This window comes from Seriola lalandi, unplaced genomic scaffold, assembly GCF_002814215.2.
Source record: "Seriola lalandi dorsalis isolate HSWRI2012SDOR001 ecotype SW California unplaced genomic scaffold, Sedor1 jcf7180002054678, whole genome shotgun sequence".
Classification (NCBI taxonomy): Eukaryota; Metazoa; Chordata; class Actinopteri; order Carangiformes; family Carangidae; genus Seriola; species Seriola lalandi.
In genome coordinates, this window is record NW_019525231.1 from 1,479,440 (window position 1) to 1,506,316 (window position 26,877).

The window sequence follows — 26,877 nt, forward strand, 5'->3', positions numbered from 1 at the left end:
CAACTTCAAGTTACACAACTAACTTTGACTGCCTGCGGCTGCAGGACAAGATGAATATGTTGAATACACATGGAGAGTTTGACTGTTGGGAATGTGAGAGCTTTGTTTCTGTGTCCTGTGTAGCATAATGTTTAATTTAAACATGGGGTGTAAATGACATTCGTGAGAAATGTCCTCACTCAAAATGGCGTTCGAGGACTGCTGTGCGGTCGGGGTGTGGAGGGTGTCGGCCCACGCCTTTCAAGCTCATTGGCTGGTAAAATAAGGAGTGATGTACTGAATGTCTGAGCGCCTGTACACAACTTTTATAAGTGACACTGCAGCTGGCAGTGGAGACACCTGACCACAGGCTTATACAACAACAACTACACCGACAATACACTGTAAAACTTAATGTGGTTAGATTGTGAGGATTTGTTTGTTGGCAATACAATTAAGGAAGAAAAAAAGCAAGAAAACTCCAGGAACTGAAAAAAAATTGGGACCAGAGCCCAAATTTTTAAAAACTGTTTAGTAGCTCAGGATTGTCAAGAGAAGAGAGGTGATCTTTTATTTCTAACCAGCTATTGTTGGTGTTTTTCCTGGATGAAACATTAACTAGTTAAAATTAATTATTAACATGAAATCAGCTGATTTTGTCAGGGTAGATGTTACCAGTAGGAAGATGGGTTTGCTTGTTTGGCTGTTATTTTAGATGGGTAAAATGTTCTCATGATTTTCTTAGGAAAGCTGATAACATTTCATAACTTGAATTATTTATTACTTTTCCGGCACACCTACACATGACACTTATGCGGCCAAAGGTGAGGCAGAGCAGTTAGCTGTCACAGTTCACCTTCCAGCCAGTGTTATGTAAAGATACATGTTGTCTCTCTATCTTCCAGAGGACCTTTTTTTAAATAATTTTTTGCAAGAATAGTATAGTATTGTTTTATTTTTTCTTTCTTTCTTTGTTCTTGTACATCACAGAGTTGCAGTAATGTCTTTATGAGCAGAGGGGAGCTACACAGAAAATAGTAGACCAGCCTCCACTGAGAAATTTTGAAAATGAACGTCAGTGTAGTCTCTCATGTCAGGAGATGTAGGCTATCGCTAAAGGTTTTTTCTCAGAGAGGGGGGGATTGTGCTCCAGTGAAATCTATCATTTACCAAAGAAATACTATACATACATAAGTTAGAGTCCTGCATTCAAACCTTTGCTTAAACCATATTTAAAGTAGCTTACAGAAAATTGTCAGCAAAATGTACAAGAAGCATCAAAAATAAAAGCACTTTTTATGCAGCATTGTCATAATATTATGTCATTATTATGAGATTGTTATTATGAATACATGAAAGTATGAGCTACTACTTTATACTTTATATCTGAAAGTACTGTATAGTTGAATGGAAAGTATAATATTTCCATTGAGTATATGAATTGGCATAGAATACTTACGTGTAGTACCACGGCTGTGCTCTGTGTGGACTATTTATTGGGGTGTAGTGTTATGGTAGCTTTAAATGGCCTAAATGTGTAAAAAAAATATATATAAATTCATTAATCGTGTAAAGGAAGCAGGTCTTTTTTTTTTTAAGTCTTTTCTGATGCATAATGCCCAGTATGCCCAACACGTTAGTCTTTACCAACACTTTCAACACATTCCACTGAGATAGCGGTCGGACAATTTGTTTTGGCCCGCTCAGGCGCCCTCTGATTGGCTGCGGCAGCTGTCAGTCACCAGGCCCTGCTCTCTCATTGGCTGTCTGTCCGTTAGCTGGAATGCGCCGTGCTTCAGTTTGATTTGGGATGGTCTCTCTCTCTGACTCTCTCGCTCTCTCTGTAGCAGTCGGCCACTGTTATTGATGTTTTTTCCCTCGACATTTCCATGGTAACTGTCCAGTCTAAGGTCTGATCAGCAGCGAGCAGCCGAGCAGTGTGTGAGAATGGAGCCGGAGGAAAAAAACCCGGACCCGAAATACGGTAAGAAGAGCTTTACGTGACAGTTTTCTCCTCGATCTTTGATTTTTCTTTAAACGGGGGAAGAAATGGAAACAATGACTGTAATGGATGGATGGGTGTGGACCTCATGGGTCGTATGCAGATCTGGAGGCGTCCTCATCCTCCAAAGCCGGCTTCTAAGGAGTCAACATCTTTAACCTCGGGAAACGTATTAAATTAGCTTTTAATTATACACTTGACAATACACAGTGAATGAAGGCAACGTGCTGTGCGTGGGTGGTTCTGTTTGGCTTGTTTGCCCTATGTTAACAATCCATAGCCAATTGCCAACCAAATAGCCTACAGCTTTAAATGAAACGAAAGCTGTATTAGTTATTCATTGTCGGTATATGGCTTAATTTGACTGATAAAGAAAAGTAGGTTGTCATCTTATCAAACCAAGGCTGTCTTGATTTGCTCATATTATGTTCCGCAGAAAAACACTCCAACAGGCCAGAGAGGAGGAGGAGGAGGAGAAAACAGATGCATGAATAGTGTTTTCCCCTGGGCTAAAAAAACATTTGGATTGACAAATGTTTGTTTCATTCAAAGCTGCACATACTCACACAGATACTTGCACAAACACATGTTGTTCACACTGATTTTTTTGGATCCACATATTTTGGAAAATTCATCCTCTATACAAGGCAAACTCATGACTCATCGCTGATTATTTTGTGTGTCACACATGCATTTTCTCCACCAGCACCAACTCAGCAGCCTACAGCAGCCTGCTGTGCTCCTCGTATGTCTGGGCTGGGCTGTGGTTCATATAGACTGCTTAGTCATGAAGTCTTCATCACGGGTGTTATTCTTGCTTTAATACCCCATGTCAGTGTTGTTGCATGAGAGGAAGGCTATTGGCCGCTGAAATGCAAACCACAATCATCACACACACATTTCACTGGGAAGACAACACTAATGCTGAGTCAACGTTATGTCTGACTTTTGAGTTATTCTGTCTTTCACAATGTAAGATGCTCCTGACAGCCCACACCCACAATGTTAAGCACACATCCTGTTCAGTCCATCCATGGAGTTCCCACTGTGGAGCATTTCCTTGTTGCTTTCCTGTTACCACATAAACAGCTCTTTTTCCTCGACTCCCCTCCCCCATGAAGGCTAAAATGTCAAAAAGTGCAGCCTTTTAAACCAGAGATAAAAGTTTATATGATGCAAACACACAATAGAAATTCCAGCTCACCAGTATTCTTAAACAGTAGCTTTTATTGGCAGAGTTTGACTGGTGAGACGTCCCTGGTCGCCTACTAATCTTACTCCTACATTTCCCACCTGTCTAGACCTGTGTGCATGCATGCATGCAGGCAGGCTGCAGCCTGCACCGCCTGGACTGTGTTCAGCCTCGCCCGCTCTACCCACTCAGCAGACAGTGTCAAGAGGCTTCCAGTCAATATCAAGCTGGCAAACGCTCTGATGCATTACAGCACACACTGCATGTACACACACAAAGACACTACTGCTAAATGTTTCACAATGATCTCTTGTCGTTTGGAGTTTGCCTGTTGCTGTTTTATCCAACCAGTGACTGTGAAGAGTAGAGAGAGACAGTGATCTGAGCCAGTGGTTGGCAGATTTTATGTATTTAGCTATTCGGAAAGAGACTTTATTGTGTTTCTTCTTTTCCGTGCCTGTATGTGGGCCAATGACCTCATTAGTGGCTGTGATGGAGGAGTTTTTTGATGCAGTGGCAGCTGCTTGATACAGTATTAGAACAGCAGTACATACAGTAGTTTCTGAAATGCTATTATATATTAATCATCTTTATCTACATGTCCTGAATAGAAATGTTAGGAATAAGAGCACAGGAGACAAAATATACTCATTGTCAATTTGTGTGCACACGCACACACACACACACACACGCACATGCACACGCACATGCACGCACAACCACAGTGGCCAGTAACCCATTAAGGTAGCGAGGGAAGGGCTCATCTGATAACCCCTCTGGGCCCATTAGTGAATCAGATCAGTCATGACATCATTACTTCCTCTAACATACACACTCTCACACGCACTCACACACACGCATGCGTGACTAGAAAAACATATCTTATTGTCAGCAGAGGCAGAGTTCCAATTATTCTGGTTTCAGAATTTACACTTTGGTTGTTTGTAAAGAATTGTCTTCGGGATTTTACTAAATAGTTTCCAGTTTTGGGTGAGGTTTGGCAGACGTTTTGAACTCCATAGGGAACTGAATGCAGACTGAGATTGTCTGGTAAGTCCTGTGGGTTTTCAGGGTCTCTGGAGGGTGTGTAAGGAACTCCTGTACCTAAGGGGCCCAGGTTACCCAAATGGGAAAAAACAAAACAAAACAAAAAATGTCTATAAAATGTGCAACCTTTTTTCTTTTTAAAGTTGCTACATGTACCGTAGTAGTTAATTTTATTAATTAAGCCAATTACAAAGACAAACAAGACCATTTACAAGACATTTGGCAGCCTGTACGCAACAACAACAAATCTGCTGAAATGCTTTTCCGCACAATCGGAGATTGTTTCGTGGCACAAAAAAGGCAAAGAGTCGCCTGTTGCTCCAGCACTAATGGAGCTGTGTCTCTCACAGTCACAGATGGTCCTACAAATGAAAGGCTGATGGAAAAATCACTTTCAATGTTTGTCCTTCAGAGTATAAAGACAGAGAAAATGTATACACACAAAGTGAAAGCAGGGAGTCAGACCAAACAGAAACAGCAAACCCTTTGGTTAACAAAGATGTGTCTGTGACTGAAATCTAAATCTCATTCATAACTGTACAGGCCTGTTTTAAAACAATCATTTCTAATTGTATGATTTTATATATTTTATACTTTAATACTAATATCATCAACTCATTTTAGCTCATCACGTGTGTAAGTATCATTATGTTGAGCAATAGGAAACAAATAATTGCAGTACAGAAACAAATGGGTTATAGCCTGTTAATTAGTGAGCTTAAGAAGAGCTGATAGGTAAATCTTGTTCTCCTGCCTGTAGCTTTATATTTATCATACAGATATGAAGGTGGTATTGATCCTCTCAAACTCTCACAATTTCTATTACCTTGTTCAGTGTTTTCCATACATTGATTTATTCATGGCGGCCCACCACTGTAACACTGACCGCCAAATATGTTGATATCGGTCTGAAAAGATCAGTATGTTAAGGATGTTAAGGGCTCCCATGCAGGTTACAGAAACTCGGTTTGCAAGGAAATGGCACTGTAACAAGCTTGTATATGAGGTCAATAGTTGGTATTTCATGCATGGTGTTATCCCATCACATGGCAGCGAAGGTGGGCAGACCAGGCCACAGTCATGTGCCACCAGAGAACATGTAGGAAGGTCTTATATCTGATGTACAGTTCACTTCGTCGCCTCGTGTGTGACAACAGGCCCAATTCATCATAATCAAATCGTTGTCTGGTTGCATGAAACCATTTCAAGAGATCTTTGTCCACTGTTTAGGAAGTTCGAAAGCACTTGGAGGGGGAATGTGGTCCAAGTGCTTGTAACAATCTGGACAGTACAGGAACAGGAAGCTGAGAAAAATTTGAGAGAAGGCCTATCATCTTTTAAGAGCAAACCCTACAGTGGCAGTGTTTTATTGTACAGTTTTTTTTTTCTTTTCAAACCCCATGTTAGGTGCTTTCTACAGACTACAGTGAGGTGAGAGCGAAGGGAGAACATGCAAACTCCACACAGAAAGGCCCCAACTGGGGTTCAAACCCAGAACCTTCTTGCTGCAGTGCTAACAGCTGCACCACCGTGCCGCTCTCTGCATGCAGTTACACACTGTAAAACAGCTCAAACAAGGAAACAATGAACACATGTCAATATAGTGGATTGAGTTGAAGCCTAAAATAACTGTTATGATGTTGGTGTTAAAGACTTTGGTTTCAGAACGTGTCACCCACCTCTGACTCAAACACTCCCTGCCGTCAGACATTTTAGTGTCATGTGTGTCTGTGTGTGTAAACACAGCCAGTTTTGGCAGCAGCAGATTCTCAGGCGCCATAAGTCTTTGTTGTGTTTGAGCTCCTCTCTCAATTCCCCCATCAATGCTGTTTTTGCTGCAATTCCCCTGACAAGCCCTGCGCAGAGAGAGGGACAGAGAGAGGGAGTATGCTGACAGAGCTCTGAGTGCTCTGAAAGAAGGAAGTGAAGAGTTAGAGGTCGGACAGCTCAGACCTCATACGGGAAGGAAACGTAAAGAAACAACTGTCATACATGGTACACTGAGAGGAATCTATAAACGCGTTGATGACTGAAACTCTGAGAGAAATAAGGACAGAATGACAAAATACGAAAGACAAGGTACTGTAAAGGTCACTGCAGCAGGATTTATTATAAACTGGAGGTTGATTTGTTGTTGAGTGTCTTGTGTACAACCGCCGCCTCTCAGATAGAGTTGACAAATAGCTCATCTTTTGCTAATTGTGATGGTTAATGGTCCGACAAACTGTTCTGTAAAATACAAAGTGACACCTTTCAGTTGTGTCTGCAGAGGGTGTGTGTGTATCCTGTGTATGTGTGTGTTAGCAGTGTGTGAAGCACTGTATATGATGCATACTGAATGTGAGCACATAGGCAGTGACAACAAGTAGCTGGGCTCGCCTCTAGCTTTGAATCTGTAGCAGAGCATTTACAGAAGAGTTGAATGCCACTTTATGATGTGAATTGTCATGAAGGCTGTGGCAAGCAGTTACAGTAATGTGGCAGGATGTGTAAGAGCTCTGAGTCTGGCAACTGGTTTTCTAATGGAAGGATGTTGTTCGAGGAGACTGTGTTTACACGCAGCTGAATTCTTCACCAAGCTGATTTCCTGTTTAAAACATATTTCAAGGTGAAATTTAGAAGCCTGAAAATCACAGATGAATACATCCACGCTCAGTGTTCTTGTTCCTGTTCTTGTTGTTACTAAAGTTGATTCAAAGTGTAAGCTCCTGATGATCTCACCACAGACAGAGTGGGCTTGGTTGATGTTTCTCCTCTGCCGCGTCTGAGGTGTTTCCATGGCGGCTAGCGATGTCCACAGGGAGCTCACTGTCGCTAGGGAGCCATTTTGTAGGTTGCCGGGCATGACAGTCAGGCAGAAGAATCCTTTTGTCCTGTCTGTCAATACATGAGCTTACACCTGATGTATATTGTATATATATGTGTCTCAAGTACACTCTCTCTCTCTTCTGAGTACACAAGTACATTCAGCTCTCCACTAAGTCAAGGAATGATTTGTAACTGTGTCTTATCTGAGTCACTAACGCGCAGAAACCGATGAATAATTTGCTTCCACTTTTGATTTTACAGAAGCAATTCGACTGTGCAACTAATTGCAATAGCATCCATGACATATTGCGCACTTCAAAAGTACAGTGACAGTATACCTAGCTAAACTAATGCAGGCTAATGCAGCATTCCTGCAATAAATCGTCCTTCATGAAGGTTCAACTGCTCAGTTTTTGTTGAAACTGTGTTAGGGAGGTGTTGATTCAACTGTGTGATCATTGTGGAGGCTGCAGTTGAATCAACACCACTTTAACACAGTTCCAACAAAAACCACACATTGAAACCACCATGAGGGAGGATTTTTTGTATAGGGCTGTTGTATGAGACTGAGTTAGTTTTAGCTGGGTGTTCATCTTAACCACTCAGCCACCAGACGCTCCACTGTTAAACTATGTTAGTGAACCATGAAGGGATGTTTGCCGTGAGAGGAGCCTTTAAGTTTTCGTACTGCTGAGGAATGAAAGTACAATTACTGTTTAACAGTGATGATGGTACTGTACATAGAGATGTTGGCAGTGAGTTAAACCCAATGGGAGATGTCATTAAATTGCTTGTTTTTGTCAATTCAGCAAAGCCAAAGATATTTAGTCTATTATTACATAAGACAATGAATTCTAATAAAGATGGAACTAAGGAATGATTATTATTTTTGTTGGAAAAATGTCTTTCTGTATGAAAATCATGACTCCATCAGAATAGTTGGTAATTATTTATTATTAATCGATTCATTGACTAATTGTTATTTTTACACATTTACAATTACTGTTGTAGTGTCCTCTCCATTTTAGCATATTTTTAGTTTCACTATGATGACAGTGACTGATGGCCACAGAGAAAGTTTACACTGGCCAACAGGGACAAAATGTGACAACAGAAAAGAGCTCACATAGCCCGTCAATAATTCAGAGTTGCTGCGTATCGACTTTGAGTGGAATTGTATCATAATGATATAATCATACATCTTTAGCAGTTTCTAAAATCTAGTCATTTAAATGATTGATTCCAAGAAAAGTACAAACTAACAAAATGAGTTATCTGTTTTAGAGCTTCATGAGACTGAGACTGAAGTTAGAAGTCTAAAATTCAGTTTATAGGAAGCGGCAATAACAATCCTGTTGTCTCTTTATATCCACAGGGGAGTCCAGAAAGTTTGATCCAAACTTCAAAGGGCCGATCCACAACAGGTGAGACATCTGTTTTAATCACTGATCATCATTTCTTTTCTTTCTGTAATACAAGACAACAACAACAATATTGTGCCTCTCCTCTGCTCAGGGGCTGCACAGACATCCTCTGCTGTATCCTCTTCATCTTAGCCTTGTTGGGCTACTTCGCTGTGGGTATCCTCGGTAAGACTGAGCGTCCATCCCTACGATATTAGTACTATTTCATCGCTTAGACACTAGCATGTTTGATCGTATGAATTTAGAGGAAGCCTGTTTTTATTATTGTTTATAATTATGTATTTAAGACCAATCACTATTAAAATATGTCACACATCTCATCTTCAGTACAGCAGGGTTTATTCACCAAACATTTCCAAACATTTCCAAACATTTTCACCTATCTTGCCTTTGTCATGGCAGTATTGGGTTGTTTCCAGTTTCCTTCTTTACTCTTAGTAGATACATAATTTCCAAGAGAAATATAAATCCCCATCAGCACTAAATATACAGCATAAATTTATGAGAAAATTAGTATTATAAAAGCAGTGATCATTGAGTGTGTGCGTGCGTGCGTGCGTGAGTTGTTTACATCCTCGAGACATAATGCTTTGTCTATCTGCTTCTGAGGATGGCAAACGTTCTTCCACGTCCTTGGCACAGCACAAACACAGTCTGCCTTTAGGGGATGGGGTTTGATTTAAATATACAAACTTGCAAATTTGTCAGAAAACAGTCTATTTAATATTAATAGAAGATCTGAAGCACCAATGGTGGTAATAAGCATGAATATATATTGTCATTTGATTCAATATCCACATTTGTCCTGAGTGATTTTTATATTTCTCCATGCAGCCTGGTCTCAGGGTGACCCCAGGAAAGTGATCTATCCCACAGACAGCAGGGGGGAGTTCTGTGGACAAGCTGGAACACATCTGGAGTGAGTCTCATGGCAACATGAATGGTCTAATAGTGTAAATGTACCAATTTAGGTGTATCTTATCTTGTGTTCCTTGCAGATAAATATTATTGTAATCCGATGCCCCTCATTTGGGTCTTAGAGACATTCATTTATTATGTTGGCCTAATAATAGCTTTCTTTCACTGATGTTCCTGTTTCAACAGGAAGAAGCCTCTTCTGTTCTACTTCAACATACTGAAATGTGCCAGTCCTCTGGTTCTGCTGGAGTTTCAGTGTCCCACCACACAGGTCAGAAACAGGATCTGCTAATCTATCAGATTATATATATATATATATATATATATATATCTCTAACAGTGTCATTAATTGTCATGATTATATGTCGTGTCCAGTTATGTGTGGAAAGATGTCCTGACAGACATCTTACCTTGGTGAAAGTTATCAAGTTGGGCAGCAAAGAAGACCGTGAAAACTACAAACAATACTGCAAGGAGGGAGTGGACTTTGCCAAAATGGTAAATAATTCGATTATTCACGTTATTCATATTCAATACATGCTTAACGATTCTGTAAAACACACGATAAAACCCGAAAAAATCAAAAACTACATTGAAGGCTGTTTTACATTACTCAGACTACTCCTGAGATCCTGAGGGATGGCTTGTGTCCTGCCATGTTGATGCCCAGTAAAGCCTGTAAGTGAGACGCTTGTTCAAGATTCCCTGTGCTCACTTTTCACCCACCCACATAGAACCACATCAATACTGATCCTCTCCTCCCTCCACAGTCACGCGTCGCTGCCTTCCTGCCTTGGGAACGATGAAAGGTGGCGTGGTGGTGGTAGGCAATGAAACCAGTATTGATGCCGGAGAGGGTCACAATATCAACGCCACTGAGGTGCTGGAGGCATCAAAGTAGGTCCTGTTCACTGTACGGAAACATATACATACATATACAGTACCAGTCGAAAGATTGGTACACACTTGTGTAGTGAGTGGTACTGCACATATATGTTGTTTTTAGCCTAATGCTAGCTCACACTATGTAGCAGCAAGTACAACTATTTTATTTAGCAGACTATTTACAACATTAGGCAAACTGTAAGGACAGATAACATTTGGCCGTTGGTTTTTCCAGTTTCCCTCCCAAAGCATCTTTCAGATGTTTTCTTCATTGCATAAAATGATTTAGTTTTTTTGTCTTCTAAATCCTAAGAAGTCAAATGCATCACAGTGAAAAAATGCTTTATGTAAAATACGTTTAAAATATTTAGGCAGGAAAGTTGGAAGTTGGCACATTGAGATATATTGATTAAATATTAGTAAGTTCTGACCTTAACTCATTATTGAATTAACAACTTTTTCTGTCTAGTTAAAGTAAATTCATTTTGGTCTTAGAGTGTTGGTCTGACTAAAGACATCAGTTTGTACTCTGAACTGTAAAAGTGGACACTTTCAAATGCAGAGAAAATGCTGTTTAGATGGATAAATGATCTAGTTCTTGCTGGACATTCACGTCAAACATCATGCTGAATTGTGTCAGCTGACAGCTGGTATATCACATCACCACCATAACTCCCTGCACTGATTTGACAGCCTATTTAAAGGCCTTTATGCTCTCATTTACTTTCTACACTAGTGTGTGCTTGCTACAGCCTGCGTCTGCCTTGGTTCTGCTCAGTTTGAATTCAGCCTGGAGGGTCTTTATGTCAGTGTTTTCTATCAGCGTTATTCCCTCTGGGGACTGCTCCCTGCATGTTATTTATCAAGATGATGAGTATGCCTACTGTTGTTATGCTAGATTCTCACAGCTGGCAGTATCACAGGGCTTGACAGTAGAGCTACACCACCAAATCAAATTATGTCATCTTAAGTTGCAATGTGCCTTGACCAGCCCAATGTAAAAGTTATTCTACATTTGATATTCATATTTTGAATGTTAGCCTTAGCTAGGAGCTAGCTGATAAAGGCTGGAGCTCAATGTGTTTAGTTTACAATGTTTTCAGTTAATCTTGCTAGCCACAGAGTCATCAGTTGTTCCACTGATGTTACACACACACACACACACACACACACACACACACACACATATTTTTCTCGCTACATTAATTATTCAACTAACAGTATTATCTATTAATGTGTTCAGTTATAGGCCTTTTTTTGTCTGTTAAACTGTTGAAACATTTAGTCAGTTTCCCAGGTCTATAAATGGCAAATATTGAATTAATTTTAGACTCTTGTGGTTGGATTTCATTTAATTTCCTTTTCTTACAGGAAGTCAAATGTTGTTGTTGAAGCTCGACAGGTGGCCATGAGAATTTTTGAAGACTACACTCAGTCCTGGCATTGGATATTGCTGTAAGTCTGCCCACTCTGCACTGGTTACAGTCACACAGCGTTACTTAATTAATGTTCAAGTACAATTTTTTGATGAGAAGATTTTGGTTTGTTGTCACTAGAAATGATAAGTCACCTCTGCACTTGTCTTAACACAAATGGCTTATCATGGCTGAAATGTTCTCATCATTGTGTGTGAAAAACATCTGAAAGTTCAAGACTGACCTTCACTTAAAAACCACAAATTATGCACGACCATAACAGAAAGATCACAGGTTAAAACAATGTAAGGCTCCTGTCAAACTGTCAATATGTTAAAATGTTTGATGTGTGCACGCTCTGTAGTGGTCTGGTGATAGCAATGGTGGTCAGCTTGATTTTCATCGTCCTGCTGCGGTTCCTGGCTGGCGTCATGGTCTGGGTCATGATTGTTTTGGTTATTCTAGTCATAGGATATGGTAAGTCTTCAGCCTTTAAAAAATAATAAAGTTGCTATTCAAGACAATATTTTTTACTCCTTTTATTGAAATGAAATTAAAAAGATTAGTAAATATTTAAACAATGTTTGTAGGTATTTTCCACTGTTACATGGAATTTGCCAGTCTGAAGGGAGAACCTGGCGCTGACGTCACCATCCGTGACCTGGGCCTGCAGACGGACTTCTCTGTGTACCTGCAGATCAGACAGACTTGGCTGGCCTTCAGTAAGCACAAACATGCTTTCACTCAGTAATATAACTCTGTATGAACTGTCCATATGTCCTGTTAATCTGTTTCATTCACTTGCAGTGATCATCCTCGCTATTGTGGAATTCATCATCATCCTACTACTCATCTTCCTCAGGAAGAGAATCCTAATCGCCATCGCTCTCATCAAAGAGGCCAGCAGGTCAGTCTCAGTTGGGAATTTATTCAAATTGTTTATTTTGCAGCATCATTTTCATATGTTTTCTGAGATGAAGTGGAAAAGTGACTGGACCAGCTCACTTATTTTAAAGCTGCACCAACAAATATCCGTCCAACAATGAATCATTTAACTGTGTTGTGTGATAAGAGTCACTCATTGTGACAAACCCTGAGAAAAGTATCATCCAGCTCTTCAGTTCCCCTCATCTCTACGAAGCGCTTCTTTCAGCTCATTGTTTTGGTTTTCCAGCCCACAACTTTACTGTTCAGGTTCAGTCTCACAGCTCTCATCAATCTTGTGTCCTGCCACAGGAGGCAGCGGTTTTCACTTGTCCACTGTACTCCACCTGTCCAGCACCAAATAGCAGACAGACACAGTTCTTAGCAGATCACATAGAGAATTAGATATTTCCTTCTGTACATGGTGGAGACCAAAATATAGCTAAAAGGAGGTGAATATTAGACTTCATCAGGTGACAGGAAACACAAAGTCTCCTGGATTTGTAAAGAAGCAGCTGTTAAACACATTTAGCATTACAAATGTTTAAAGTGATGATAGTGAACAGTACACGTCGAGGTTGTGTTTGAGGCTAGCTCTACCAACCCCAGCAGGCCAAACAAAATCAGTTAACGCTGCTTTAATTTGATTACATTTATTTTCATTACAGCAGAGAATTATATATATAATATATCTAAGCTTGTTAACAAAACACTTCGTCCATTGTTTTCTTTTCCAGAGCCGTTGGGCATGTGATGTCATCTCTGTTCTACCCATTGCTGACCTTTGCCCTGCTGGCCGTGGTGATTGCCTACTGGGCCATCACTGCTGTGTATCCTTTCACTTCTCAGATGATTATCAAAGATGATTACAAAATAAATCTTTTACTTTACAATTATTCCCAGTGTAGCATTTCCATATGAATAGATGATCGTGACCTTTTGAAAGACGTCCTCCCCTTGTTGTCTCCTTGACAGCTCTGACCAGTTTCTTGTCCACCTCTAATGAGCAGGTGTACAAAGTGTTCAACACCTCTGAGTGCGAGTACTCACGAGAGACATGCGACCCCAAGGTATGTCTCTAAATGTCAAAGTCCTATTAAATGTAACGTTAGAAGATGTGTGTGGGATGGTAGAATTTCAGAGTCTGCCAAAGACCCAACCACGCAGTCTCTTAATATATGTCACATTTTAGGAAGAAGCAGTTTTATGCTGTTTACCTGGATAGCATTGCAGTTTTCATCACAGTTTACCTTCTCTCTTTCTCCAGACGTTCAACACCTCCAACGCCTCAGCTCAGTGTCCAGATGCAGAGTGCCTGTTTGCCTTCTACGGTGGTGAGACCGTCTACCACAAATATCTCATCCTCTTCCAGTTCTACAACGTCTTCCTGTTCTTCTGGTGCGCCAACTTTGTGACGGCACTGGGCCAGGTCACTCTGTCGGGGGCCTTCGCCTCATATTACTGGGCCTTCAAGAAGCCTGATGATATTCCTGCCTACCCCATCTTCTCCTCGCTTGGACGCGCCCTCAGGTTAGAAGATGGATTTGTAATTTATTTGTGAAAAGTCTGTGCACATGCATGTACAGTGTATGTATGTTGTTGTAGTTGTGTATCAACTCAGTGCTTTTCTAGCTATATAAAAACGGCAAGTGATATTTTGGGACCCTAATGGTGTTCTCTATTGCAAAGTCAGAATGGTGTTGACTCTGAATTTTTGGTTTGGGTTAATCTCTCTCCGTGTACGACAGATGGGAAGGTCAGTAGGTGGGTTTGCCTGCCTGTGTGATGGGAGAAGAGTGTTTGATGCTCACAGTCGGCCTCTTGTTTCATCCTTTTGTATAGATACCACACAGGCTCCCTGGCTTTTGGCTCTCTGATCTTGTCTGTGGTTCAGGTCATCAGGGTCATTCTGGAGTATCTGGATCACAAGTTGAAAGGTCAGATGATTTAACATCAGAAGAAGACGACTCACTAAATATTGACTGACTGCATACCTTCATCATTGTCCTATATTCATCAGTAATTATGTTTATATCCATTTAGGATTTTGTTGTTACTTTTGACTCCTGGTTTTGGATGCATGCACCTCTCATACAGTGAACCTCCTCACACTTCTATTCCACTGTATTTTCTGATGTATTTATAGCAACAGGGAAACTTTCATGGCATCACAGGTGCTTGTAACTTGGTTTACCGAAATATGACCTGAACATAGCCAATAGTCAGATTATTCTTGCAGTGATCACATATAGTGATAACATGGCTCTCATCTTCCAGGTGCTCAGAACAAATTTGCTAAATTCCTGCTAAGCTGCATGAAGTGCTGCTTCTGGTGTCTGGAGAAATGTATCAAGTTCCTTAACAGGAATGCCTACATCATGGTGAGTCCTTGCAACTGGATACAGCAGCATGATCGATGTTCTGTGTGGTCGGATTTTAAAAAGGCTTTTTTTTTCTTCTCTAGATTGCCATCTATGGAAAAAGTTTCTGTCCCTCAGCTAGAAATGCCTTTTTCCTTCTCATGAGGAACATCATCAGGTGGGATTTCATTACATTAATATCAACAATTTTTAATTCTATAAGCTTTAGACTACATTTATTCACTATTTAAGCTACTTTTAGCCTCGTTTTATTTGTTTCACTCTCACATTCTGCTCTGTGCCCATTTCAACTCAGGGTGGCTGTTTTAGACAAAGTGACTGACTTCCTGCTGTTTCTTGGGAAGCTCCTCATTGTTGGCATTGTTGGTAAGGGAGATTTTACTTATATTTTATTTTTAGACCCAAAGTATCTATTTATTAAACCAGTGGAGAGTGACCAGTCTGGCTTTCTAGTTTAAATCCACAAATCCTCATTATTTTCTCTGTACAGGGATTTTCTCTTTCTTCTTCTTCTCTGGAAGAATCAAAGCAGTAGAGGATGCTGCTCCATCTCTGAACTACTATTGGGTGCCAATACTGGTAAGAAACATATAATAACATTATATTTGTATGATTTAATCCTTTGTTTTGAGCTCACCTCAGCACAGGTTGACATATGTGATTTTCTTCACCCAGACATTGGTAGTGGGATCTTACCTCATCGCCCATGGTTTCTTCAGTGTGTACGCCATGTGTGTGGACACGCTCTTCCTCTGCTTCTGTGAGTAACATTGCCTTCATTTGTTGGCAAGATCTCCTGCAGATCGTCTCTCTTCTTCAAGGTCTCAAGCTGAGCTGCTGGTTTCTTCTTCTTCCTGCCATGTTTCTGACTCTTCTTCTTCTCTTTGTCTCGTTTCTCCCATTAATTTCACTTTACTTTTATTTTCACACATTCCCTTTATTTCATGTTTTCATTTCCCCCCTAATTTTCCATTAACCCAATCAAACACACTGCAAACGCATCCCCACACACTCAAAAGGTGAGGACTTGGAAAGAAACGACGGCTCGTCTGACAGGCCTTACTTCATGTCCCCCGAGCTGCACGAGATCCTCTCCAAAACAAAACGGCCGGAGGAGGAAGATCGCGACGGTGTTGAGCAGGCGAATTCCGCAAAGCAAGTGGACGAGGTGAAACTGGAGGAGGAAACACCTCTTCAGCAGCAAGAAGACGGAGCGATCCAACTGAAACAGCAGGTGGTGCTCAAGCAGGACAACGAAGAGGAGCAGCCGCTGCAGTCCAAGACAGACGCCGAAGAGCCAAAAGAGGAGAAGAGCGAGGAAGTCGGTCAGGCAGACGAGGAGGCTGAAAAGAAAGAAGACGCCGAGGTGAAAGAAGCAGCGGAACAGCAGGAGGTAAAACAGGAAGAAGAAAAAGCGGAGGAGGCGTCACCACCAGTTGTGGAGGCTGAGAAAGAGGAGACTGGTGAAAAGGAAGAGGAAACAGAGGAATCGAAGGAAGAAAACCCTCCCGCTGCACCACAGGAGTAGATGTCATGGTAAAACAAAAGTGAGGCTTGGTAAACCTCATAAAGCATAAAGAATGAAAGAACTGTCCCTACAACTTTGTGATATGGACCTGATAAATGTACGGCATACAACAAGCTAAAATTTCAGACGGCCTTGCTATGTGAGCGGTGTGACGTCCGGCTGGAGAAGGTTGTGAAGGTCGAAGCAGGTCAAAAGCCCAGTGCATCTCTGTAGCTTGTCTTGGTTTTAGAACAGTGTTGGTTTTTATATCGTGAAGATCTGTAGAACATTGTGAGTGCTGAACCTGTGCCTGATTACTGTCACTAATATTTGTTGTCTTAATCCTGTTGACAAATGCACTACAGAACCACTTGAGTACTGTACACAGTCGGAACAAACACTTCTCAGTCGATGGTGAACCTCTTTCACTGTTTACAATAATACCAGCTGACGCCAAAATGTTACAGACATGTTTGATATACTGTATGGATACTGGATCCTTTTCCCCCATGGAACGTGTATATACACAGTAGTGTATGTCTATGATGTATTTTTTGGCTTCAGTCTTGTAGAGATCCTCGCCAAGATGGGATCCCATGTATTGTATTGCCACCTACTTGCCTTGGTATTTCAGACTGACTGGCGTAAGTGCTGTGACTGTGTCTCCATGATGCAGCCATCATGACCTCTCAGACTCTGCGGACTCCACCATTGTTTACTGACTCCAACTACCTTGCTCTGTCCCTGTCCTCTTTCTCTCTCTCTCTCTCTCTCTCTTTCTCTCTCTCTCTCTTTCTCTCTCTCTCTCTCTATAAGTGCTGCATGGTGTTGACATGGCCTTCTGAATGCTCGCAACTAACATCTTCTCTGGATGCTTTTGTACCTTTTTTCTTGTTTGCCACTTTGTGAAAGTTGATTTTCCACTGAAAACAATGATGACATTCCATATTTATTGGCTGTAAATCTTAATTAAAGGTGATTGTATTTAATCATAGTAGTTCTGTTATGGGTAAATATGTGTGCGTCATATGGTGGTTTGGCGTTCGGAAGCAGGTGAGTTTTCATGTCCAACAGAATCAGACAGGACTGATTTTGTCTTAAAGGGGCACTCCAACAATTTTGCAAGAGTCATGACTGAAGTACTGCTCAGTGAAACAGTTGTACATGTCTAATGGGGAGGAGCGCTCTGAAAATTTTTAATGAAACATCTGCTACAAACTGAAGGCTTGGAATTTACAAACAAAGGGACTGAGTTGCAGTATGGGAAGTGTAGTACTCTGGCTTTGTGCAACTTGACCCATGTTAGGGACAATAATCAGGATATCTGAGCTTCTACAGAAAAAATAAAAAATTTTTGGAAAATAATTTTTTTTTTCCTTTTTTTAACCAATCTCATGACCCCTCAAATATTTCTTTCACCCTTTTCAGGGTCCAAATCCCAAGGGAACATCTGATTTAGAGCATTCTTTATTTTCTTTAAAGACTAACTTAACACCACATGATTGGTGTTTATCTTCTGGTTGTTTATCTTCTCACCATGCTGCAGTGATGCACAGGCATTCTCCAGGACCCTGTGATATCACTGTTGTATGTGGTTACAAGTGCAACAAAAGACACTTCTGACCACGCCCAACAGGCTTTTTTAGTGTTAAGTTACTCCAATTGTCTCTGTAGTGCAGTTGTAAAACTGCCGGAGTGCCCCTTTCAATATAAAGTAGCTAAAAGACAAAACTGATCACAGACAGTGCATAAATACACGTATGGTTAAATTACAGTTCAGTGTTACCATGTTTGTCCCTCAACTTCTTCTGTCCGTGTCACAGTGGAAGACCTAGAGCGGAACGATGGATCAGCGGAGAGGCCATATTTCATGTCGCAGAACCTGCTCACCCTACTGAAGAAGTCCAATGAAGAGGCCAAATTTGTAGATTAAGTCACAGCTTTCTGTGTGTGTGTCTGTGTGTGTGTGTGTGTGTGTGTGTGTGTGTGTGTGTGTGTGCGTGTGTGGTGAAAAGCAGAAGAAAAGGAGGAACTTTGTGCCATTTCCTGTGCCACATTATGTAGGTACAGAATTATTGTGTCTTGCTGTCAAATGAGATTCTGTCTGTACATTATTGATCGTTTGGTATGTTGTTATAAACTCTTAAAGTCATTGTCTCCCAATACCCGCCCAACAAGTGTGACTTCATCACAGAAGGAATTTAGGAGCTTGAGTTACAGACTATAGAAGATAACTTTCTGTAAAAAGTCATGTTTTTCTTTTTCATCATACACTTTGGTTTTTGATGTCTCTCTGTTCGTGTGTTTTCTGTCATGCATTTTATTATGGAAGCTTCGGAGGGTCCAGGATCTTTCAATGATATGTCCAGTTTTTAACAGATGTAACCTGATACACGAGTAAAGCTGTGCTTTATCAGTTTAACTAAACATATTGCACTGTTTGAAATTAACTCACCAAAGCAAAGTTGCTAAATTGCAGGCAATTAAAAACTTAGTATATTTCTTAAAGCCTTTAGAGATTACATATGTAACATAACTTGAACTTGCAGTGCTTATTTTTATATGGCTTGTGTTCTTTTTTGTTCATAATCTCCACTTGATATAAAACATAGCCAGGAATAATGTATACATTTTAAGTCTGTAAAGTTTTACACTGCCTCTCATTTTGTTGTAAACTAATAAAAGTTTGTGTTACCATACTAGTGTTCAAAGAACAAAAGACAATTGTTTCTTAGGTTTCTTTGGGTAAAGTAACATGTTAATTGTTTGCTTTTAGCACTCATGCTCATTTGAGGGAAAATACTTGCTAGTCCTGAAAAATAACATTTAAATATAAAATTATGTTATATGAATATAGATATAAAACTCTAAAGTTGTCATAATCAAGCAAAATATAGGCCTCGGCCCATAGCTTCTTGTATCTGTCTATATGGATCCCATTATTACTTGTTAGTTTTTAACATGAACTGAAAGAAAGAAACTGTTAACTGGTGAATTTAGTAACTAAGAATAGACATATAGCCCTAAGTTACTGCTATAGTGTTTTCTACTTTTCAAATAAACGCATAATTTTTCATGAAAACTGTTAAGTGACTGTAGCGCTCCACCCACAGGGTTAAAGTGTACAGGTTGCTAAGCAACACTGGAGTCTACTAGAGTTCTACCTTCAGGTTGAGCTGTCGCTGACTGTGGGTTTTATTTTCTTTGTTAAATGTGTAACTTTCAACAGTAAAAGAAAAAAATGCCGCTCAGTAGCAACGCAATTAAACCTCCGCTGCATGACCAAATAACGGAGATGCAGCGTAAAATCCAACTGCTTGGTAAGTTTGTTTCAAAATAGTCTGAGCGTCGATATCAGTTTATGCTAAAGGACATGTGCTCTGCTACAGTTAGCTAGCTGTTACGTTTAGGTTAATTTGATCATATTTCGTGTGACAATGTGTCCTGCCACCTTAACTTATCCCATGACTAAATCCAACAGAAACAGCAGCTGGTTAATTGTATAAGTAGTAAATAATGAGACATATTATTGGTGTAACGATTAAACGTGTCCGCCAGAGGGCGACAGAGCTGCATACTATGAGAGCTCTCAGTCCACCATCAAGAAGAACAGAGAGTCCATCCTCCACCTGAGGCAAGAGAACAAGAGGCTGTACAGAAAACTGGCAGAGGCTAATGCTGTAAGTTTAGTATATCCACGCTGAATTGAGGTTAATTTTTCAGCTCTTTGTTTGTTTTGTTTTTTTTTGTTCTCATTTATTTATAGCAACAACTAAACAGATCATAGCTTTCTCAGCAGTTACACTGTAATTCACTTTGGTGTATTGCCTCCTAGGGTGATGAACACATCATCAAAGTGGCCTTTCATAACAGAGGCATGGAGAAGGATGCCTACCGCAACATGTCAGGGAAGGTGAGAGGAAGGAGAATAAATATAAAAGACAACAAAATGTTTTTGGTATTACTGTCCTTACACCTTAGCCTGTGGTGATAACTTTGTAAAAACAAAATTTAAAATCGTATATGTCCTCAGAAAAGAGTTCTCAAACTAGTTTCTAACTTGTTCAACTCAATCTGTTTCTCTCTCCCTGTCTGTATGTCTGCCTCTAACACTTTTACTCAGGTGGCCCTGACAACACTGGACCAAAGGGTGCTGTCAAAGATGAAGCGCCTGAATGCCCTAAAACACACCACCCAGACCTACCAACGGCGCCTTGAAGACCTTAAGATGGAGTACCAGAGAAAGAAACCAGAGGGCTGCAGTGGAGCACAGTCTGCTGATGCGCGCACTCGTAGAAAAGAGGAAGATGCCATAGTATTTACCTCTCACTGTAGAGATATTCAAAGCACAAAAAATGCTAATTATCTGTCTTCCTGGTGACAGATGAATCCACACAGAGATAAAAATCTTTGTAAACAATGCTATGTCTGTGTGTGTGTGTCTTCAGAATCTGCGGGCACTGGAGAACAGTCTGGAAAAGACCCAGTTTAAGTGCAAGGAGGCTGAGAACATCATGACTAACTACCTGAAACTCAAAAGTCACCTGCAGGTTTGTCCAACATGCACATTTTTAGTCTGAAAATAATGTTTTGCATCACACAAACTTATCCTCACTTGCTGGAAATGTCGCTGGAGTACTGTTTTTGTGCATTATGTGGGAATATGTGTCTGTGATTTGCAGATGTCGAGTGAGACATCCACAGTGGAATATTACTTCCTGTCCCAAGCTCACTTTACCTCTGTTTGCACTTAAGTTGAGCTCTTGTGTTCAAGAATTTATGTCAACAGATACTGTAGTTTCTTGAATACTTAAATGTCACACTTTAATTTCTTATGCTTATTTTTAAATATTTATACATTTTGCTGTTATGTTAACACATTAATAGCTTAGGCTTTAATTACAAAATCTTTTCTATTCTCACACATCTCCTCCCTCTCTCTTTCCCTCCTGTACATATTTTCTGTCCTTTTCTCTGTCCGTCCCTCACTTTTCCATGTTCACCACTTCAGGAGGAGAGTCTGACTTTCCAAGGCCAGCTGGACAGTATGGAAGCAGAAATCCTGAACCACAGACAGGAGCTTCACAACCTGCAGGTTATGAACAATGACGCCCAGCTCTCTAAAGAGGCTGCTAAGGTGAGCCATGACTTACTCTACAAGTTGTACAACATGCATGTTTCCAGTAAAGGCATCAGAGGGATGATTCGCTCACCATTACTGTCATCACCGCTGTCATAAGTAATATTGTATAATTTTTCTGTGTTCATTCACCTGTGTACTTTTAAGTTCACATACATTACAATATCCAATCACTATGGATTGTTCAAACAACAATTTTTTTTCCAAATCAATGTTGCTCCCTCTTCTGTCTTTTTTTTCTTCAAAATAAGAGCACAGCTAAAGACATGATGTTGGGTAAAGGTGCAATGTGAGGCATCATTCTTGTGTATTGTATTCTATTGTGTATCCTATACTTATGAATTATAGTCATCACTAATGCGCTGCTGTCTCACTGTGCTGGTTTTACTTCTCTCCTTCCCTTGTTTCCCTCACTCCGTGCCCATCACTCCTTCCCTTTCTTCCTCCTGCTAGGCCGAGTTACAGCAGCAGGAGGAACAACTCTACAAGGAGCGCAAAGAGAGAGAGCGTATTATTGCCAGCTACAGGAAAAAGGTTGAGGAGCGCAAGGCCCAGGCTGAAAAAGTTGATAGAAGGGTAAGATACACATGATATTACATACTGTGCAATACGTGCAATTTAAGAATATTATTCTGGTGTATGCTTTTATTTTGAGGTTGTTCCCTCTTTTGGTTAAACACTTGGTCACCAGCCATGTACACTTGTGATTAAACATGCAAATATCTGAATGACCACAGACAGGCCTACAACACTCATTACATGTGTGGTGAACATGAGTAATTTGGATTGGTTGTAAACTTTGCTACCTGCAGATCCAGAGAGCAAATATGCAGCCAGATGAGCTGAGCAGTGAGGCCCAGCGCAGCACCACCAGGATGGCAGGTGAAGAGGAGAAGGCCATCTCCACTTTTGAAGAGGCCTTCCGTCGCATCAAGGAGGCCACTGGAGTCACAGATATACAGGTATGGATGTGGACACATAAAGATTTACTATATCTATTGTGTAATGCTTTTCATTGATACTTTTAAGAAGTTACTCTCAGTGTTTACATAATACATTCTTTCATGTACTCTGCATATAGGAGATAGTGGAGCGCTTTATCTCACAAAAGGAGACACACCAGCATCTGGAGAAGCTGAAGGGAGAGAATGAGGATGTCATGCAGCAGCTGAAGGAGCAGAGGGAGCTCTTGAACCAACAGTTTCAGGATATGAAATATTCTGGAGAGGCCAAACTCTCCAGGTGACACAGCGAGACAGTAGTAGAGGAAGGTGTCATGTATGCAGCTGTGGGATACTTATTCTCTCTCTGTCACTGTCTTTTTCTGTCGCTTCAAAAGTGACCAACAGATCCTGGAGGAGTGTGAGCAGCAACTGCAGGCTCAGCAGCAGAGGTGCGATGCAGCTAAAGAGCGCCTGGATTGGCTGGTTAAAACCCTCAGGACTATTCGAGCCGGAGTGGAGCACCTGGCAAACAAACTTCAACACATCGCACTGGTAAATATGACTTATACCATCATGACTATATTCTTTTCCCCCATTTTGATAACTGGTTGTTATTCCTTTCTTCTCAAAATTCCTGGTGCCAATCAAGCTTATGTCTGCTCACTATTCTTCCATTTCTCTCCAGAGTGAGGACATAGTGTCTGATGTGTCTCCAGACTCAGATGAGTTTGTGTTGGAGCTGATGACCCAGTGCGAGCTGAAGTTGCAGTTACTGCAGGAGGAGCTTCAAGGCAAAGATCTGGCTGCTATTATGAAGGAGATGGAGAAAGAGGAGGTGAGGGTCAGTTGGCATCACACTGGTTTGAAGTACAGGTTCAGGGACTGGAGATTATGTCAAAACTGGTTTGCATTTTGCACAGGTAATCCTCATACACTTTTGCAGAATGTCTCTGCGTAGTTTTAGCAACAGGTGTGTGGGCGATGCGTGGGCACATCATTAGATGAATCACAACGTACACACTGTTCTCATTAGCAGAGTGTTGGCACAAGGACTGTTTGAGTCAGCACCATCAGGCCTGCAGCAAACACTGTCATTACTGCTACTGTAGCTACAGTAGGAAGGTCATCACGTCCTGGTGGACAAGTGTCCATTTTCACCACATCTGAAACTAATTTAAATTAGATTATGAATTAGTTTTAATTGGTTAATCAATCCAGCCCTTTGTTTGAGTACAGTTTTGCCTTAATTTAAGCAGTTATATCATTAGGAATTATTGTTATATAATGCCTGGAAGTACTGATAAAATGTGATAAAATGATAGATAATTCTAGGCCATATCAGCCCTACTGGTTTTCCCTCATACTGTCATATATTGGCTGGTATAACTGTGAAATTGTATTAGTTTACATTCTGTGTGGTTTTAAAATGGTCTTAAAAATTGCAGAAAAACCACAGCTTCAACTTCCAATGGTAAATGCAGTTCTGGCAAATGTTGGGGCTCTCGTTTAAACCTGCATTACAGCATTACACAGTGCAACGCATGAACACAGCATGGCTGAGCATGTATGCATGCATGCTGCTGTGCTTGCATAGTTTATCTGAATGGAAAAGCAGCCGTCAGAGCAAGCTCAAGTGTTTGTTCTTGATTACTAACGCTCAACTGAACCTTCTCTGTTTGAGAACATGGGATATCAGAGTTTACCATAGCAAACACGCAACGGTCTGTAGGCCACTTACTAATGACATTGGCTATTTTACTCTCAGGTCCATTTTACGAGGCATAATCTGTATAACTGACGCAACTCTGAGCTGATAATTTGAAAATCAGCACGCCTTGTTTGCTTGACGGTTGCTGTTGGGCTTTGCTTGGTTGTCATGGTGTTGTACGTCTATCATTAAGGAAAACCTGAAGTCTAGAAAAGACTGGCCTTCTGGTCGTAGAAACCAAAATCCCTCCAGGACTCAATGCTAATTATTATCATGATAACTCATCATAATAGTTGAATACAAATATGTAAATTTACTTAAAAACAGTGGTTAATGTTTTTTTGAACAAAACCTATAGATTTAAAAATTGAGCTGTATTAATAAATTCACTTGCTATCGACAGATTCAGACACATCAGCCATGGTACGCTGGAAAATGTAGGAAATCCTTGTGTCACTGGTGCTAATCATTCATCATTGCACTCTGTCTGTGTGTTACTCTGAGCAGTTCTACATCAGGATTGAGAGGAAACTGCCTACTTGCAACACCCGAGTCAAGCTCCCTGAGGACCAAGGACTGGACCTCTTCAACGATGGTGAGTTCTGAACCACTGACACACACACACACACGCAATCTACATCTCTCTTTTTTAAATTGTCACTGTTTGTGTCTCAGAGGTCGAGAGCGAAGAGGACGAGGTTGACATCATCTCACGGGAGGAACTGAAGCGCCAGTCTCAGCTGATCATTGACTCTAAGTCCAAGAAGAAGCCCTGGAAGAAGAAGAAGGGCAAGTTCTGATCCAGCGCCAGAGTCTCAATACTTTGAAGAAATAAGGAACAAAAACTGATTTAAGTGTAAAATTAGCTTATGTTGAGGAGAAAGAACATATAATGACTTTCCCTGGTCTCACATTGCTATTTTAACCAATTAATGTTTCATGTCTACAGTTCCAGTAGCTTAATGCTGGTTATTAGTGGATTTGTTGTGACAGCAGTAATGTTCTCTGTCAGGTGTCACTGTTGCACCAACACTCGTCGCTCCACCTCTTTTTCACTGTTCAGAGTTAACACCCTGCAGCCTCACGGAAAACCAATAAAATCAATCAGAACAATGCTCTAACTTTATTTTGATAACTCTTTTTTTATGATACACAGCTGTGCAGTGTGTAGGAGAGACGACTAATCTAGTTTTTCTCTTTAAATATAGTAGTAGTTTATCTTACAGACATGATGCATTGTAGCCTGCACTGAAAATCCAACACCTGTGACAAATCACATCAAAACTAAAGACACTCATGTTTTGTCCGGAATGTAACATAGGATTAAAAGCTGCATGTGAAGCCACCCATGTTTGTAGACATGTAGCATTAACACCTGAACTATCTCTGCTATGTTCAGTATCTCACTAATGATTCTGCCTCTGCTCAAGTGCTCTGAGGTTGTTAGGGCCAACTCTTGGATGTTAGGTGGAGTGTCTTGTTCTATGAGTTTCTTGCACAACAATAATTATTGATACCTGAATGTCATAGAATGATGTTCTCTCTCTGTAACCGTCTGACAGCTCTGACTGAGTTACACAATGTAACCATAACTCTTGGCTGTGAACAAAAACTCTTTGACTGATTGGTTGGAGCACAAGAATCAGGTGCTTCTTTGGGTGTGTACAGTACTAGGAGAGGTGAAAATACAGGCAGCTGTGCTTGTAGTATGTGCTCATATGCAGCTGGATTCATGTCACATTCATTCCCAAAATTGGGGTTTTTATGCTGTTCTTGACAGATGGCTCTTTCTTTTTTTTGCTCTAGGCTATAATACATTTTCAATAGTGAACTTTTACCACCCTGTCATCTTCAGCAAATCGATACACCAGCACTTTACAAATATGATGTTTCGAATGTGAATACAGAGGCACATTTGTGATTTGGGGGTATATAAATGAAATTGCCTTGACTTACACAGCAGTTGTCTAAGCCTATAGTGGCCCATGTGTCACATATTTATATTCCACTGCTCTCACCCCAAATAATTGCAATTATTCAGTCAATGTTCAACCATTAACCAGTTTATTATTGTGTATACATAAATAAAACTCACTGAAACCCTTTAGTTATTTAGACTAGTGGTTCTCAACCATTTTGCTGTGTGACCCTTTCAAATAAAGTGACCCTACATCATGTTGTGTTTTCTTTATTTCTAAACAGCTCAGTATAAACTTGGCCTAATGATGGCTATGTTAGAAGATAGAGGCATATAAGTAGGTCAGGTTGGTTTGGGGTTTTTTTTCTTATGGGTGTTGCATCTATAGTAATTCCATCATCTGTTTGATGGACACACACACACACACACACACATTGCCATAGGTGTGTCAGAACACTGCCATGGTATTATATGATGGGTGTGGCATGTAAAATAAAATAAAAAAGAAATTTGAAATGTTGATTAATATGGGTTTTACGACCAACTCTAAAGCTTTGTAGTATATTCTACAAGCTTTTTATTCTACATGTTCTTCAGGGTTAGAAGTCAGTGCATTCAGTGGGTTGTTTCAGAGTTATGAGTGGAACAAGACAACAATGCGTTGACATAAAATTTTTTATTTTTG

At 40.5% G+C, this 26,877-nt stretch overlaps 2 protein-coding genes across 4 annotated transcripts; both read left to right on the forward strand.

Annotated features, from left to right (window-relative positions):
• Positions 1-1,780: 1,780 nt before the first annotated feature.
• Positions 1,781-19,181, forward strand: slc44a2 (solute carrier family 44 member 2 (CTL2 blood group)). Of its 3 annotated transcripts, none has more exons than XM_023422122.2 (22): positions 1,781-1,963; positions 8,404-8,452; positions 8,544-8,617; positions 9,287-9,371; positions 9,557-9,641; positions 9,746-9,868; positions 9,988-10,048; positions 10,141-10,267; positions 11,627-11,710; positions 12,035-12,147; positions 12,261-12,392; positions 12,478-12,577; positions 13,332-13,424; positions 13,580-13,664; positions 13,862-14,124; positions 14,437-14,531; positions 14,872-14,975; positions 15,059-15,132; positions 15,271-15,341; positions 15,466-15,554; positions 15,651-15,735; positions 15,995-17,471. In XM_023422122.2, exons 1-22 carry the CDS (start codon positions 1,927-1,929, stop codon positions 16,501-16,503), a joined length of 2,538 nt encoding a protein of 845 aa, XP_023277890.1. In that variant the 5' UTR covers positions 1,781-1,926; the 3' UTR covers positions 16,504-17,471. The 3 variants fall into 3 exon arrangements, with proteins under 3 accessions (XP_023277890.1, XP_023277891.1, XP_087034309.1); XM_023422123.2 differs by lacking the exon at positions 15,995-17,471 and adding an exon at positions 18,306-19,181 and having other exon boundaries at positions 1,785-1,963; XM_087178183.1 differs by lacking the exon at positions 1,781-1,963 and adding an exon at positions 6,148-6,299.
• Positions 19,182-19,653: 472 nt separating this feature from the next.
• On the forward strand, positions 19,654-26,449 carry odad3 (outer dynein arm docking complex subunit 3). The gene is made up of 13 exons (XM_023422025.2): positions 19,654-19,802; positions 20,041-20,162; positions 20,318-20,395; positions 20,606-20,797; positions 20,931-21,032; positions 21,494-21,619; positions 22,076-22,198; positions 22,435-22,584; positions 22,704-22,864; positions 22,962-23,118; positions 23,252-23,401; positions 24,782-24,869; positions 24,950-26,449. The coding sequence occupies exons 1-13, from the start codon at positions 19,724-19,726 to the stop codon at positions 25,072-25,074; spliced, it is 1,653 nt and encodes a 550-aa protein (XP_023277793.1). The 5' UTR covers positions 19,654-19,723; the 3' UTR covers positions 25,075-26,449.
• The last annotated feature ends 428 nt before the right edge of the window (positions 26,450-26,877 follow it).

Coding starts and splice junctions, on each gene's coding strand:
- slc44a2 (XM_023422122.2), top strand. CDS start 1,927: ATGGAGCCGGAGGAAAAAAACCCGGACCCGAAATACG. Junction 8,453..8,543: donor AAAGGGCCGATCCACAACAG/GTGAGACATCTG, acceptor TCCTCTGCTCAG/GGGCTGCACAGACATCCTCT. Junction 10,268..11,626: donor GAGGTGCTGGAGGCATCAAA/GTAGGTCCTGTT, acceptor CTTTTCTTACAG/GAAGTCAAATGTTGTTGTTG.
- odad3 (XM_023422025.2), top strand. CDS start 19,724: ATGCCGCTCAGTAGCAACGCAATTAAACCTCCGCTGCATGACCAAATA. Junction 23,119..23,251: donor AACTTCAACACATCGCACTG/GTAAATATGACT, acceptor ATTTCTCTCCAG/AGTGAGGACATAGTGTCTGA. Junction 24,870..24,949: donor ACTGGACCTCTTCAACGATG/GTGAGTTCTGAA, acceptor TTTGTGTCTCAG/AGGTCGAGAGCGAAGAGGAC.